A 16,021-nucleotide genomic window follows, 5' to 3' on the forward strand; every position below is an offset into this window, starting at 1 on the left:
AATTATTTTTAAAACTGAATTAACTTTCTAGTTTACACCAAATAATGACATCGCATTAAATGTTGAAAGTTTTTTGGTCTATGTGAATATGACCTCTAAATCATAATCACATATCATTTACTTCTCAAATTTTTTAAAATGCTTTTTTAATGTAGATAAAGTATCCAAGTTATAATACTAAATAGCCTATAGCATGCTTCGATGATCCCATACTTTAAATAAAAAAAACTGGAGTATAACCATGTATGTTTTATAATAATATACCTCTATCAAAAGACACACAATAGGAAACTGCATATAGAAGTGAACAATTGAATAAAAAAAAAAAGGTGGCCATAAAGAGCCCTAGCTAACTCAATTGTGTCGACAGAATCTCTTGTTAAAGGAAAAGGGTGTATAGAGCGCAAAAGAGCATTTGTTCTATAACAATAGACTGCTACCAGGCAAGGGCTGGTACCCTATAACAATAAACACTTGTTTAAAACTGACTAAGCAAATTCCCCTACTAATAATACACCTAGTTTAACAATACAATTTATTAACCTCATATTATATTCAAATTTTATTTAAACACATACCACATACACAAGATTTAACAATTAAAAGGATATTTAAATCATAGCAAGGCGTTGCTTAACTCCTTGCCACTTACTGCATGGTTGTCAACAATGTCAACTCAAGCGTGAAACATTTTTGCAGATTATGAAAATCTACTCATGCACCTGTAGGATTTATACTCGGATACGAATAAAAAAACGAGTGAACAATTCAAGCAAAGCTCAATACAATTTATAAGGGGCTTTATGATAAATCATAATAAAAAGTGGACATAAAAAAAGTATTTTTGCATAAAATATGAATTGTAACATTTTAACAACTTAACTGTAAACCTACTTTTTGTATTTCTCAAATTAGAAATCTTCTATTTATAATTTTTAATAACCAAGTTATTTAACCCAACCCAGTTTCATCAATTATAATTATATTCAAATTTTCTACTGATTGAAGACAAACAGCAGCTGCCGTATCAATATCATTCATAAACTATCATAGATGTGTGATTTGTCAGTAATTACTGTAACTATCAATATATGTTTTATAAAATTGTTAGTACAATATACATTTATCTAATATACTTACATCATTACCAATAAGTGTAGGTCGTATATACAGAGAACTGTTTTGTGTGGTAGGTACCCAATCAGCATCAACTGATAACAACTTTTTTATGCATTTGACCAATTCTGTTCCATCAAATGTCTGTCATATATATATTAAATATGTATTATAAGATCAGATATTTGAAGACACATTGGGAAAAGAAAGACAAGAGAATATTTACAAGAATATGTATGTAAATTCAACAATTATTCATTAGCTCAATTGGAGCAAAACAATAGGACGTTAAACCACATTTCATTTCAAATAAATTGTTTGTAGATACTGGTGAGAAGAATATTTGAAGACACAGTCCACATTCGTCACACTTATTGTGGAATTCTTCACAAAAAGATAATTTTAAAGTTGGTAATTTTGTTTACATTTTAAAGTTTTGACACAGATTAAATACACTTCAACAAATTTCCTTTACTTAAATAACATTGTACGTGTATTGTTGTATAAATAGGATTAATGACACCTATGATGATTCATATATAAGCATGCTCTTTATATTTATCTATTTCCATTCCAAAGAAATGATTGAAGTCCTCAGTACATTTATTCATTACAGGTTCAAATATATAATAATTGTTCTATAGTGGCTGACATTGACTACCTAAACTGCATTGACAGAAATAAGATTGGGGGGGGGGGGGACACCTGTAGAAAATTTAAAAGTTAATATTCAAATAGTCAACTGTAAAATACATTAACAATAATTTATATACTATCTTCTATACTGGATGACAAGATACTGTATACTGTGTAGATTGATTTATTACCTATCTATTGTAAAATATCTATATCTATACACCCCTTAATAAATATCTCTGTTGAATTGTAAACCTCAGCATCATCACTGCAAAGTTCATTTCTTTTAATACACAATAATATAAGTATGAAATGTGAAAGGGTTTATTTAGCTTCACACTAAAGCTTAGTAAATGAATAGTTATAATTCTGTAAAGAAGGCAAGTTGTATTCTTTCAGTTACCTGTGTTCATTATACTCAATTTGTATGAGTATTATCCACTCTTTCTATCATAGATTCAACCGAATTAATCTGGGATGCTTTCTAATTGTTAGCAAAGAAATAAAAGCTATTGGTACCTTTCACGGTTTGTGGTTTGAGAATTATTTCTCTGTATCTTTTATTTCTCATCGTAAAGTTATTCTTAGAATGTTTTTATTATCATTTTTGGTATTATGTTCTGTTTTATATTCATCTTTCGTTAGCATTATAGTTTTACAAGTACTGGTATTATTAATCACTTTATAGAAATAAATATGTCCCACGTCTTGAAAAAAGAAATATATAGAGTATGTCCTACCAGTGTAATCTAAATCTTTATTCAATCTGCTTTTAACAAAAGATGATGAGGATAACAATAGACATAAGAGATGATATTTAAGTATACTTACCGGTAGAGCACATCGTTCGGCTGTTTTGTTCATACGCTTCATGTTCTCCATTGGTCGGAAGAGTCGAATTTTTTCATCAATACCCTTATAGGCTTTCATTCCTTCAAAAAGCTGAAAACAAAAGAAACAGACACAGGTGTGAAACTATAGAATTTATGACACAATATACAGCTTATACATTGTTAGACCATATCATATACATCTTTATATATTTCATATATCAACATATTAAGTGCTTCAGGTAAGTTTCATTCCCCATATTTATTTGTATTTTTTTTTTAAATTTTGATATTTTCTTCTAAGTGTTGTGGGGAATTATTTTCAAAAATAAGCTGGGGTAGATTACTATGGTTAGATCGTTAATCAGGAATCATAGATTAAAAATTATGATGAAACAGAGAAATGAAGAATTAGATGGTTGTCCTGATTACCAATTTAAAGCATATAGTGTAATATGACCTCCAGAAATCATTCCTTGAAAATCTTCGGTCCAGACTTTTACAGCAACCCAAGTTTTAGTATAAATTGGGAGTGTGTATTCTCGAAAGCTGATCTTGTCTGCAATATCACCCTAGGTGGAAGTGAATTTAAAACTTGGATAACCCACACTATAGAATGCTGATTATGGCTAATCAATGTTTTATATGTTCTTTACAACTTCAGAGTTAAACTCTGTTTAGTGCTTATCAACCTTCAAAATTTTTTCAGTTGGGCCAAACTATTCACAGTTTGTGTATCTTAGATTAGCCAAGAATTCTTCTAACTAAAACAACTACTCTTTTTTCTCAAACTTCCAACTAGAAATATAATTGTATTTATTGTGTCGTAAGATAAAATTCTGTAAATTTACAGACCTACATTTCAGCTATTACATTTATATTCATAGACTATATAGTAACAAACTTATTTTTGACTAGGGATAACTCTCCAATCCTGTCAAATATGGACGCAGACCACAATTACATTTCACCACCTAGGTACCCACCATTTGTATTTTGTCTATTCTCTCTCGCACTATTTTCCCCTTTTGCATGGCCATTTTTGTTGAGAATCGATGCAGAGGGTTTGAATTAACATTTTCTGCCAGGTTTTGTTAAAGGGACTATCCCGAATTGAACAGAGTCTCAAAATTAAAAGTCTGAGTACGTATGAAAGTTAAGCGCCAAAATATAAAGAAATGGTGTATTTACTCTGTCTCAAAACTTCAGCTCAAAATATTGAGTCATTTGGACGTGAACGTCAAAACTGCTTATCCGGACACGTAACCCTTTTAAGATTTCGGGTCAATTTTTTCCTTGGGTGACCTGATAATCGATTTCCGTTTCTTTAGAGGTTTATACAGTGAATGACCCATGTGCTGTACTTGATAACGAAAGGTAAATTTCACCTACACATTATTTTTATAAAAAAAAAGGTTGGTTTTATCCAGACACCGCATAATACAGCTTTGGGCACCAGTCCCCACTTACAGATGAAGACTGACGGGTTTAAGTTGTTTGAAAACGTATTAAATATATTGAGTTAGTTGTTCGGCCCTAAGGTAGAGGTTTTTAAGTGATTTTAACACAAAATTAACCAGTTTTATTCTCCAAAATATTATCGGGATTAGCCCTTTAAATATTCATGGTTTAGACTATGGGGAAGGTTAATAGAATTAAGAGGTTGGATTTGGTGATGTGTTCGGCTAATGGTTACATATTTTTTGTATGCTAAAATCACTGAAACAACATACATTAAAGACATACATTCAATGATATACCACTGTTTAAACTAGTGATATTGTGACTTGTTTAATACTCTTGCCGTGACTTAATTTTGTTTGGTAACTTAACAGTTTGGTTGTTGATATTGTTCACTAAAGCCACTGATAGTCATTTGCATTTTCCAAACAATATCTAATTTATCACGACTTAACTCTCAAATTCATTATTTGATAACTGATTAGAAAAAAAAAAATAATATCAAAGGTAGATAATCTCCCAGCTTGGATTCAATTGAATTAAAAGATGCCCATCAAAAGATTTTAGCTAAAATGATAGGTGGTGCTGGCTGTTTATAGGGATGATACGGCCCAAAAATTGGTCAAAACGGTCATAATGGCCATAAAAATATTACCTACAGAGGATGCCGAATGTTGATAACATTTCAATTCATCATATCTTTTTAATAGTGAACGTAAATGAACCAATCTTTAACATAGAACATAGTTTATCATTTGAGGGATTTTGAATCCTTTGCAAACTACAGTTCTTGGATTAGTTCAACAACCCTAAATCATATTGTGATAAATACCCTTACTGCATCATTATAGCAAATATCACAACATTATTTTCTCCAATATAGTCCAACCCCAACAACATCCCTAATCACAATAGTTTTGGCTAGAACCTGGATGTATGGCTGTATGGTAAATCAGTGGTTTAAGTTTTCTATAAAAGATAATAATCACACAACAGGATCATTTCATTATTTCTTTATTTGTATATTAAATGTTGGATGTGTACCCTATGACTCTTTTAAAATTAATATAGGTCTTTCCAACTATATCCATTTAGAGAGATTTGACTCCATTGTCCATTCTACAATCATGTCAACTTCTTTGTTAAAGGACATCTCTCATTCATCAAATGTGAAAAAGTTATATTCCTTTTCTCATCATTTAACAACACTAAAAAATTATTTAGACCAATCATACATTGTGGATAATATTTTAATTTCTCTTATTTAAAGATACGTTCCCAGAAAAGTATTTATTGGGTTGTTATTTCCAATAAAAGTATGGCAATTTTGGTATATATGGAGTGCATACAGGGTCCCCTAATCGACAGCCCGATGATTAGGAGTGTCTGCAGACGTGACATCAAAGGTTGCACGCAGAGATTGAGCGCTTGATGTACATGTTGATAAACTTTATGAAGAGCTAGATGCACAACACTTTCTGAGATACCCAACGGCTGCCAGACAGGATACGCCCACATTTTGCAAGAGATGGATAGAGAACAAGTTAAAAACAAAAACGATTTTCTGTACAATCAGGGGCCATAATCCAGAAAGTTAAGGTCTGAAATGCGCAAATATCAAAAGGGACTGTGATTTTTGGAATATAAAGATGTGACCTCTAGAGGGTCCATAACAGGGCTTCCACTTCAAAATTTTCACTGCCGGTCATTTTTGATAACGCACGAAAACTTTTCAAAGTAAATTTATATTTCATGTTTTTTATTCATGGTAGGGTATTGTGAATTCACGTGTCTATACTACTTTGTCACCATGGGGTGCACAAAAAAAATATATTTGACTTAAAAATGAAATATTATTAAGGCTCATGATAATTATTTAATAATTAAATATTCCGTTTTGGCTACTTAAATAACGAAATAGTTGAATTGGCCGGAGAAAAACCATTTCAGTAGCTCACACGTAATTAACACGTGCTCTATAGAAAACACACTGACCTGGATAATTTTGAGTTGTAATACAATAACTTTGAAATGAAGATAAATATATAATTATCCATGGCATATATCTCATATTTTGGGTGTTTTTTAGACCATCTCTTACGGAATTACGGGCCGCAGAATTGTGACGTAAACCCTAATAATGTATAACTAAATGACTAACGGATTAACAATGGGCCGCTTCACGCCGTTGATTAGATTCCCACTTATCAATTAACATTTATTGCTCTACTACCAGACACTCATCATTAATTATCAACACAACACTCAGTATAATCTGTTGACGACTATATATACAACTCTATAACACCAATCACGTGATTGGCTTCTAGACGACGTGCATTCTTGTATAGTTACACAGTGAAGGTCGATCGTAGTCATGTTTGAAATTTTTTTTTTTTTGAAAAAAAAGACCCTCTTTCCGGCGTGCAAAATGACTGTTAGGTCAGATCTAGGAACAGTCATTTTCCATAGCCGTAGGTCTCGACCGGCATATACGGCCGACGTGGAACCCATGGTCCATAACCTTTGTAATACACAATTTGCGTACAAAGAGCAGCAATTTTGTCAGGCACTTTCATTTCGATTTTCCCGAAATTCCAATTCGTCCTTCATTATGGTGGAAAGGTGATATATGTAAATGTTTTTAAAATCGGAAAAAAAAATGTGACCTCTTAGAGAATCGAAAAGCTAAAAATTCGATTTTTCGACCAATCAGGAGCCATAATTAGGGAAGTTACGTTCGGATATGTGTGATTCTCAAAAGGAACCAAGATCTTTATGATAAAAACATATATTTAAAGTTTCATCTAAATCAGATAAAAACTGTGGCCCTAGAGGGTCCACAACCTTGATATACCATATTTTTACACTATTTGCGTACAAGGGACAGCCATTATTTCCATCAGTTTTTGTCCGATTTTCACAAAATTCGAACTCAACCATCATTAGTTTATAACTGTGATCTATTGACAAGTTTTTTTTTTAAATTGGATAAAAATTGTGACCTCTATTGGGACCACAAGCTCAAAATGCGATTTTTCGTACTATCAAGGGCCATAATTCAGGAAGTTACGATCTGATATGTGTGAATATCGAATGGAACCAAGATCTTTGGGATATAAACATGCATTCCAAGTTTTATCAAAATCAGATGAAAATTGTGACCTCTTAGAGGATCCACAACCTTGATATACCATATTTTACAATATTTGTGTAAAAGGGGCAGTCATTTTGTACGGAAGGTTTGGTCCGATTTTCACGAAATTCGAACTCAACCATCATTAGGATGTAACGGTGATATACTAAAACATTTTTTTAAATCAGATAAAATTTGTGACCTCTAGAGGGACCACAAGCTAAAAATATGATTTTTCGTAAATCAGAGGCCATAATTCAGTAAGTTACGATCCGATATGCCCAAATATTGAAAGGAAACAAGATATTTGGGTTATATAAAAATGCTTTTCAAGTTTCATCAAAATTATTCTAGAACCCATAAACTGATATAGCCAATAGCGCCAAGGAAAATTATCAAGACAAAAAATGATTTGCTCAAATCAGATGACCCTTTAACCCTGGGTAAAATGCCAAAAAAACAATATTCATCAATAAAAAAAGATTTTTGTCAAACTTAAATATTCAAAAATCTAAAGAACCGTAGCTATGTGCCTTGTCTCTGGCTATGTCAAAATGTATCAAATATTAATATTCGACGATTATTGTTCATATTACGGCAATATCTGAAAAAATGACAACTTAGGCGATTTCGGATATTTCGCAATTTCGCAGACATTAGAAATATATTTAAAATTTAAGTGAAACCCTGGAAACCCACTTTCCCAGTAAAACCGAAGACATCGAATCGATCCGACAAGTAGTTTCTGAGTTATGCTCAAGTGGAATAATAATAATAATAGTAATAATAACTAGAACTGCGATGCAGTGATGATGGGTTTCACTGATGCTCCGTTACCTTTGAACTGGCGTCATATCCCGTATCGGATTACAGAAATAACCACTTTAAATGTTCCTACGGTTTCGCTTTAGTTTCTATCTTTTACGCTGACATTTATTGCTTTAAATCTTCCTAGTGCTAAAACGGAAAATTTGATGTTTTGACCTCCGGGGTCACAAAGAACAAAGGTGAATTTAGCAGGTTTACATTTTTATTGAAAGGTCGATTACTTTCAATCATTTTCAGCATATTTTCATGATACAAGAATGGCTGCGCATTCACTTTCAGTGAATATCTCGAAAATGAACCAACAACGAACTGATTAACACTCGGCATCGTATTCTATGCAAAATTTGACTATAGAAAAGTTGGGTGTGGTTTTGTGCTCATTTGATGGACAACACACCCGCAACCCCCCCCCCCCCTACAAATTACTAGGACAGAAATTGTTCGCAGTTTACTCAAGTCAGGTGATCCTTTATTCCTGTGTAAAATACCATCAAACAATATCAAGTCAGGTGATCCTTTATTCCTGTGTAAAATACCATCAAACAATATTCATAAATAAAAAAGTTTTTTGTAAAAAATTAAATTTTTTAAATTTGGCGCCTATATCTACGAAGATTTGCCGGAAATCAAAATTAGCATGGCTATGTGCCTTGTCTCTAGCTATGCCAAAATGTATCGAAAGTTAAAATCTGACAATTATTGTTAACATTACAGCAAAATTTTTAAAAACGACAACTTTGGTTATTTCAGACATTTCACATTGTCACAGAACATTTGAAATAGCTTTATTCTCTAAGTCACACCCACTTTTCCATTAAAACCAAGACATCGTAATGATGCGACAAGCAGATGCTAAGATATAAGCAAAGTGGAATATAAAACTTTTCTGAAAATCTATTGCATGTCTTTATGCACAACGCGATCGAAGAAAGTTTCAGAAAATTAAATTTCAATAATTGAATATTATACATTATTAGAATCGTCAATGGATCAGCTATCTTAAACCTTTTTTGAAAATCTGTAAAAATAAAAAAATAATATAGCATTTTCAAAAATTTAATGATTTTTCAACTTTTTTCGATTTATAGTCCCTTTTTTCTCCTATTCTAGTTATTTCAAAGTCCTATTGAACGTCTTCAATCAAAGGGACTCTAAAGTTTCAGAAAAATCGCTGTAGCAGTTTTCGTGATATTGGCGTCCAAAAAGACCCCAAATCGGAAAATACTTGATTTTCAGCTTAGTATATTTTGCTTCCTGATCACGGTATCTGTATATCAGACGGAGAAATCATGTTTTTCCAAAAAGCATCCATTTTTTGCCTTTTTTTCGAAATATCAGGCATTATTTCAACTACTTCCAGTTTATGGATCGTTATTGGAATTGCTTTACCCATCGGTTTGACTACATGGCTTTATGTTCCAGGAGTTTCAGAAGCATCAATTAATCCTTTCGAAAAAATATAAGGGTTAGAAAATTTGCCGAAATTTAGAAAAAATTAAAAAAATAATGGACGATTACTCGTAGTGAAACTTATATTACTGGAACCAGATGAACTTCAGGTATCCACAAATGTTGGTCAAATTTTACAATTTTTAAAATAACAAAATTTATCTCATAAACAATGTGTTTTCAGTTTTCCAACGACAGAAGTCATAGACGAATATTCGAAATTGAAAAATGTGAGATAACCATTGTCTCTAAATAGATTCAGGGTTTCAGAAAATGTCATTTGTTTGAAAATAGGTAATAAATTGACGAAACTACAGCCGATTTTTAATTCCGAGACAACAAAGTTCGACCACTCTCGGTATGTGCAGAAGTTTCAAAAATAGTTATCAAGTAGCCACCACTGATTTCCCTATAGAAAATTTGGTTCCAGATCGATATCTGTTTTCGATCACGGAGAAATAGGCTCCCACAGTAAATAATAATAATAATAACTAGAACTCCTAAGGAGTACTGACGGGTTTTGGTATGTCACGTCACGTCACGTCACGTCACGCCTTGTCATGTCAACATTCAAGTTACACCATGAAGTATTGAGTATAATAACATCCAATACCTATGAAAGTGGAAAAACCTGCCATTTCGAACTCTTAATAAAAACGAAAATTATATTTCATGACCAAACTTTTTTATATTAATTGTTAGTAGACACCAGGGTCATCATACATACAAAGGTCAAGGGTCATGGAAAGGTTAGGTCACCATTTAGGTGGTGAAAAGTCGAACAAACTTCAAAGTGAAACGGAAGTAAAAAATATCGAAATTCAAAAATCGGCTCCCAAGGATTGTTGCCATTTGGATTAGGTTCAATACAAAAAATAGTTTTCGAAAATCAGAATTAAAATGGCGGCTAAATATCGATTTGAATGTTTTTGTAAAATCCAATATGGCGACCAAGCGGTTGAAAATGTTGTGGAACAAGGTCTTTGAAAATGAAAGATAATATCTGGGGCTAACACCACAATATGTCATTTTTTGTCTATTTTTAAAATGGAGAGAACTATTCATGTTCGGGAAAAATCGGACGGCCTCAGTAATTTCCGGAAGTTGTCACAATATTTTTTAATATGCCATTTTGAAGGCATCGAATCCGATGTGTTCCTTATTCCTACCAAGTTTGAACTTGATACCTGAAATAGTGAGGGAGAAATGCCATCTTGAATGTGAAAAAAATGATGAAGATAACTTTCGCAAATCATTGATGCTGTAATTAAACATGCATTAGGCAAGAGCTAAATCTGATTATTGCAAGTCTTAATTTAGGCTTCAGATGTTATAGAAATTATAAATTAGATCTTTATTTAAACAACAAGACCAAAATCAACTCTGTAGACCCACGGATGGCTCGGCTACAGCTCAGATTTAAATATGATTTCACTAATTGATTAAATCAGATAAGGGTAACCTGAAGAAAATACGTCAGTTAGATCGAGGCTAAATGATAGAGTGTACTTAGCGAGGCCGCTGTAAAGCATTTCCGTATGCCATTGAAAACTTTACTTGATAATCGAGATATGTAGGTGGAGTTAAAGCCTGTCAATCAAACGTTCGGCGATGGTGAAGACACATTTCGCTACCATTTCTAGGCAAATTTTACAACGATGATAACTATGTTCAGAATAAAGAAATTTGACTGAATTTTTCAATATATTCTTCTTTCATCATCTACTTTTGAACTGTTATAGCAAGAATGACCAACTCTCTATAAATATCTCCCATAATGTATCTTTAATAAAGCGAACTTACAAATTTCGGAAAAAAACGTCACTCAGAGCCCAAATGGGATTCGTCCAAAGAATCCAAAAATGAAAACCTGAAGAAGATCCGTTTAAAAAACACCGAGATATGGGCAATCTGAGATTATTTTTTGTTCCATCCGTAAAACACTTCGTCAAAAATAACCCAATTTATATCTAATAAATAGACGCACGGAGGCCAACCACATCTACATTGGCAGAATGTTTGCACAATTTACAGTTTTGGCTGCCTAAATTGACTAAATTCCACAAAAAAAAATAATAAAAACACTTACAGAAACAATAGTATTTCCACCTAAGGTTCGAAACACGTAAATATAATTTCAGTAAAAACAAAAGTCTGAAAGCCTAATAATAATCCAAACAAAACCAGTAGTGTTTCACACAAGCTACGCAATGTAAAACCCTAATAAGAATAATAATCTGAACAAAAATAATAGTTTAACACAAGCTAAGCAGTGTGAAACCCTAATTACTTTTTCAAGAACTGTTCAATGTTTCAAAAATGTGGATGTTTTTAAATTGCTTTAATTTTAACTCTTTCTGATCAAAATATCTTAATAGAAATATATGTAGGCTCTTTAAAATTCCAATACACCAGACATAACATAACCTTGATGCTAGACCTGGAAATAACGATTTTTTGTACTCGACATGTATTAAAAATATGCAGACAAATGAGTGGTAAACAAAATGATAGTGTCTAACAAAACCTACATTTGTGCCTACATTTCCAGACTTGCTTGATGCTGAAATTAATTATAAAATGTGACCATAAGAAATTAAATATCACAAACTTTTCGTCCTTTCTCAATATTTTACAAGGTCTTTGTTATTAGTTCTTTGTGTTTTATTTTTATTTGATATATACGATCAATATAACAGGTGTACATTTATTATGCACACAATTAAATTATAAATATATCTTTCTTACAATATTATTATACTTTATCAACTATCAACCTATTCTACTCTATTATTGAAATATTTCAATTATCAATGAAAGTTCCAAGTTCGAATGGTTTCCTCAGCAGATTGCTTTTCTCAATGGTAATAAGAATTGACAATTCATTTATTATTATTAATAACAATCATTAAAATATTTTCATTTTCACAATACCTAAATGTTGCTTTTCAATAAGTGTACAGATGTGATTTTTATTGTGTGATGTTATGTTTGGAACACCTGCAGTTTTAAGTATCATCTCTTCAACAATAATAATTATATAGTTTTTATACTCTATGACATACAGCGACAGAGTTGTATAGTCACTTCTTCAGATTAGTCTCGGATATTTCTCATGTACATGTATATTTAAGTTAGAGAATATATCTGACTGAAAATCATGTTAACAAGTATTAAGTTTCCAGACAGAAAAGCTAGAAATGATCTCTTAAGTGTTATAAACCAAAGCCATTTTTCACTAAAACACACAAAGATCCGACGCCTAACTGATTGAACTCTTTTTCGAACAGTTGATTGTCTAAAGGTTTAATGGAGAACTTAAAATGCCACAATTTCTTTGATTTGGGTCGCAAAAAGATCAAATGTCGATTTCATTGGATTGAATAAGTTGATCTCTATTATTAGTGGGATGACAATCTGCATTCCACAGTTGATACAGTGTGCCAAAATTGAAACTAATAACAATCTTTCAAAAGTAAAATTTAATCATATTAATCGAAATAAAACATCAGATCAACTTTATTATAACCTAAATCAAGGAGGTTTAATCTCTTTAAACAATCCTAATACATAGAAGCATTCAGAGTTAACCTGTGATCAGTTTAAGCTTCAGCATATGACAATACTAACAAATCTTCTGTTCTATGGTTTATACAATAATTCTATGGTTTATACAATAAGTAGTTTAAAATCCTTTTCTTCGTAAATGTCGCCATGATTTGTACTGAGACTACTTGAAAAATTCAGTGTCATAACAAAAGATGGTTCATATTTCTTCTATTATATAAAATATTCTGTATATTTGAGTGAATTGTGTATCGAAGGAGTCGTATTTCCCAGGCTATCTTCCTGGGCTGTTGAGTTGTATTGTTCGTTTGTAGGAACCTGGTACCTATTGTACACCACAGCATATATTATATTATGACACTACGCGTAACAAAATAGCTTTTCCTACCCATAACCTTTCTTCTTTATTTCCAATAGCTACCAGTCTTGAAAATATGTATTGCTTCATAAGAAAAGACCATTTGTGTCACCTATTCTTCACTGATCGCAATTAATTTGAAAAAATTATACACCTTTGTATTGTATTTGTAGCCAACACCCATGTTCTTTCACACCTGTGAATTGTATAGAGTATGTATTGTTAGAACATCATAATGTTCTTCAAAGAAAGATTTCCATGACCACTTTATATTGAAAGGTGGATAATATTAATAAAAATATATAATAGAAGATTATTTAAACTAATATAACATGAGGAATATGCCATGACAAACATTTTCTTAAGTTAAAGACACAATGCAGCAGTGTCCCAATAAACATTTTTCATATCTCGATGTAACCAAAATAAGGGCTAAAAATGTCTTTCAGACGATTACAACAAAAAAAGCAGATTTGCTTCCATATTCTTAGCCTCAATGTTCATGGATATTACAAGAAGTTAAAGATGGTGTTGAGAAATCAATAGAAAGTAGTGTCAACTTAAGAGGCCATAATATCGTTTTTGACCAATATATTTTTTATAATAACAGTACAATTTCACTGTATATTGTCTAAAAGTTTATATTTGCCACTTATTCTGAAATATTGGTCTTTTAATAACTAATTAACTTTGCTTTAAAAATACCTCAAAACAAAGCGGACAAAACAAGCCAACAGTGAGGCTGATGTACCCTGCCGAAATCCCCCCAAAAAACAGATGACACATATTAATCAATTGTACATTTATCTTTTTCAAAGGTATCGAGTAATCAAATTGATTATCTATGCTTAGTCTAAACATAAAATGTTCACTATTAAACTCAGGTTTTGAAGTACCTGGTAGTGAGTGAAACTATACACTATCAGAATCAAAGTTATCCTGTCCCAAAGCATCAACCAAAGAAATTGCTTAGCTCTGCTTAGCTTTAATGGGAAATATCAATCATTGAACTCAGTCAAGACATTCACCTAATGAACATCTATACCTCAGTTAAAAGCAGAAAATTCTCAATATCCAACTTAGTCAATGTATTGATATAATGAATCTATACTCAGAATTTCATCGATCTCACCCAATTAGAACCAAAGTTATTGTGTTCCAAAGTCTCAACCAATCCAATTGCTCATCTCTGCTTAGCCTTAGTGGAAAATGCACATGAACATACAATGTCAAGGCATTCGCGTAATAGACACCTACACCAATTTTGAACATTCTACCTCAATTAGAAGGAGAGTTATTGTGTTCCAAAGTCTCGATCAATCAGATTGAAGTCTCTACTTTGCCTAAGAAGAAATTACACAGCATCGAACCTTAGGTATTGATGTAATAAAACTATACATGAAGTTTCACCACTATCACTCAATTACAATTAAAGTTGTCGAGCTCCAAAGTCTCGACCAATCAAATTCCTTATCGCTTTGCTTACCCCGAGCTGAAAAAGCTCTCATAATCAAACTTAGTCAAGGTATTGATGTGATGAAACTATACACCAAGTTTCATCACTCTCACTTAATTAGAACCAAAGTTATCGTGTCCCAAAGCATCAACCAATCAAATTGCTTATCTCTGCTTACCCTAAGCAGAAAATGCTCATCTTTGAACTCCATCAAGGCATTCACCCAATCAAAGCCTACACCAAGTTTGAACATTCTACCGCAATTCGAAGGAGAATTATTGTGTTCCAAAGTCTCAACCAATCAAATTGCTTATCGCTCTGCTTACCCTGAGCAGAAAATGCTCATTATCAAACTTAGTCAAGGTATTGATGTAATGAAACTATACACCAAATTTCATCACTCCCACTTAATTAGAACTAAAGTTATCTTGTCCCAAAGCATCAACCAATCAAATTGAATATCTCTGTTTACCCTAAGCAGAAAATGCTCATCTTCAAACTCCATCAAGGCATTGGCCTAATAAACACCTACACCAAATTTGAGCATTCTAGGCTCAATTAGAAGGAAAGTTATTGTGTTCCAAAAAGTCTGACGGGCAGACAGGACGGACGAACCCATTTTAATACTCTCCTGCTTTCTTTGAAAGGTGGGGGACAAAAAATGATATTTATCAAAAGTACTGGTTATCTTTATTATGTCATTATTTTAATTCTGATAACAATACACTATGTCAACTATTCAAATTTATTCAATGCACCACTTTTTACATTTGCGGAAGACCTGTACATTACAAATATTGCTGGTGTTTTGGTTTCAAATAACATTATACAACTAAATTTAATCTTCAAGAAATACAAGCGTCCTTTGACATAATATGAGGCATCAGTTAATAAAATCTTTTATAATGTTAAAAATCATTAATAAGCCATATTTTGGTAAAGTTTGTGCTGAACTCCATCCAATTCATACGCTATTGTAATTTCCCTGAATAAATTAAATAGATATATAGTATAATATCTTTTAACACCCTTTCACTTGTCATCGCAGGGAGAAAACAAAAAACATGACACACCTTGAAAATATGGATGTGTCAATAATAGGTTAATTTGTTTGTACTATATAAAAAGTTAATTTAAATAAGATATTTTTAAGATGACTCTTTTCGTTCTTTTCAAGTCGCATT

The 16,021-nt window shown here is 32.1% G+C and overlaps 1 protein-coding gene across 1 annotated transcript in view; it reads right to left on the minus strand.

Annotated features, from left to right (window-relative positions):
* Nucleotides 1–16,021, minus strand: part of LOC126823355 (branched-chain-amino-acid aminotransferase, cytosolic) — a 28,211-nt gene that overhangs the window by 9,655 nt on the left and 2,535 nt on the right. Inside the window, exons 4-5 of the mRNA XM_050552148.2 lie at nucleotides 2,584–2,694; nucleotides 1,141–1,260 (exon numbers count right to left, since the gene is read on the minus strand). Of these exons, the coding sequence (XP_050408105.1) occupies nucleotides 1,141–1,260; nucleotides 2,584–2,694 (231 nt within the window). The remainder of the gene's footprint in view (nucleotides 1–1,140; nucleotides 1,261–2,583; nucleotides 2,695–16,021) is intronic.

The sequence above is a fragment of the Patella vulgata genome, chromosome 6, assembly GCF_932274485.2.
Source record: "Patella vulgata chromosome 6, xgPatVulg1.2, whole genome shotgun sequence".
NCBI classification, from domain to species: domain Eukaryota; kingdom Metazoa; phylum Mollusca; class Gastropoda; family Patellidae; genus Patella; species Patella vulgata.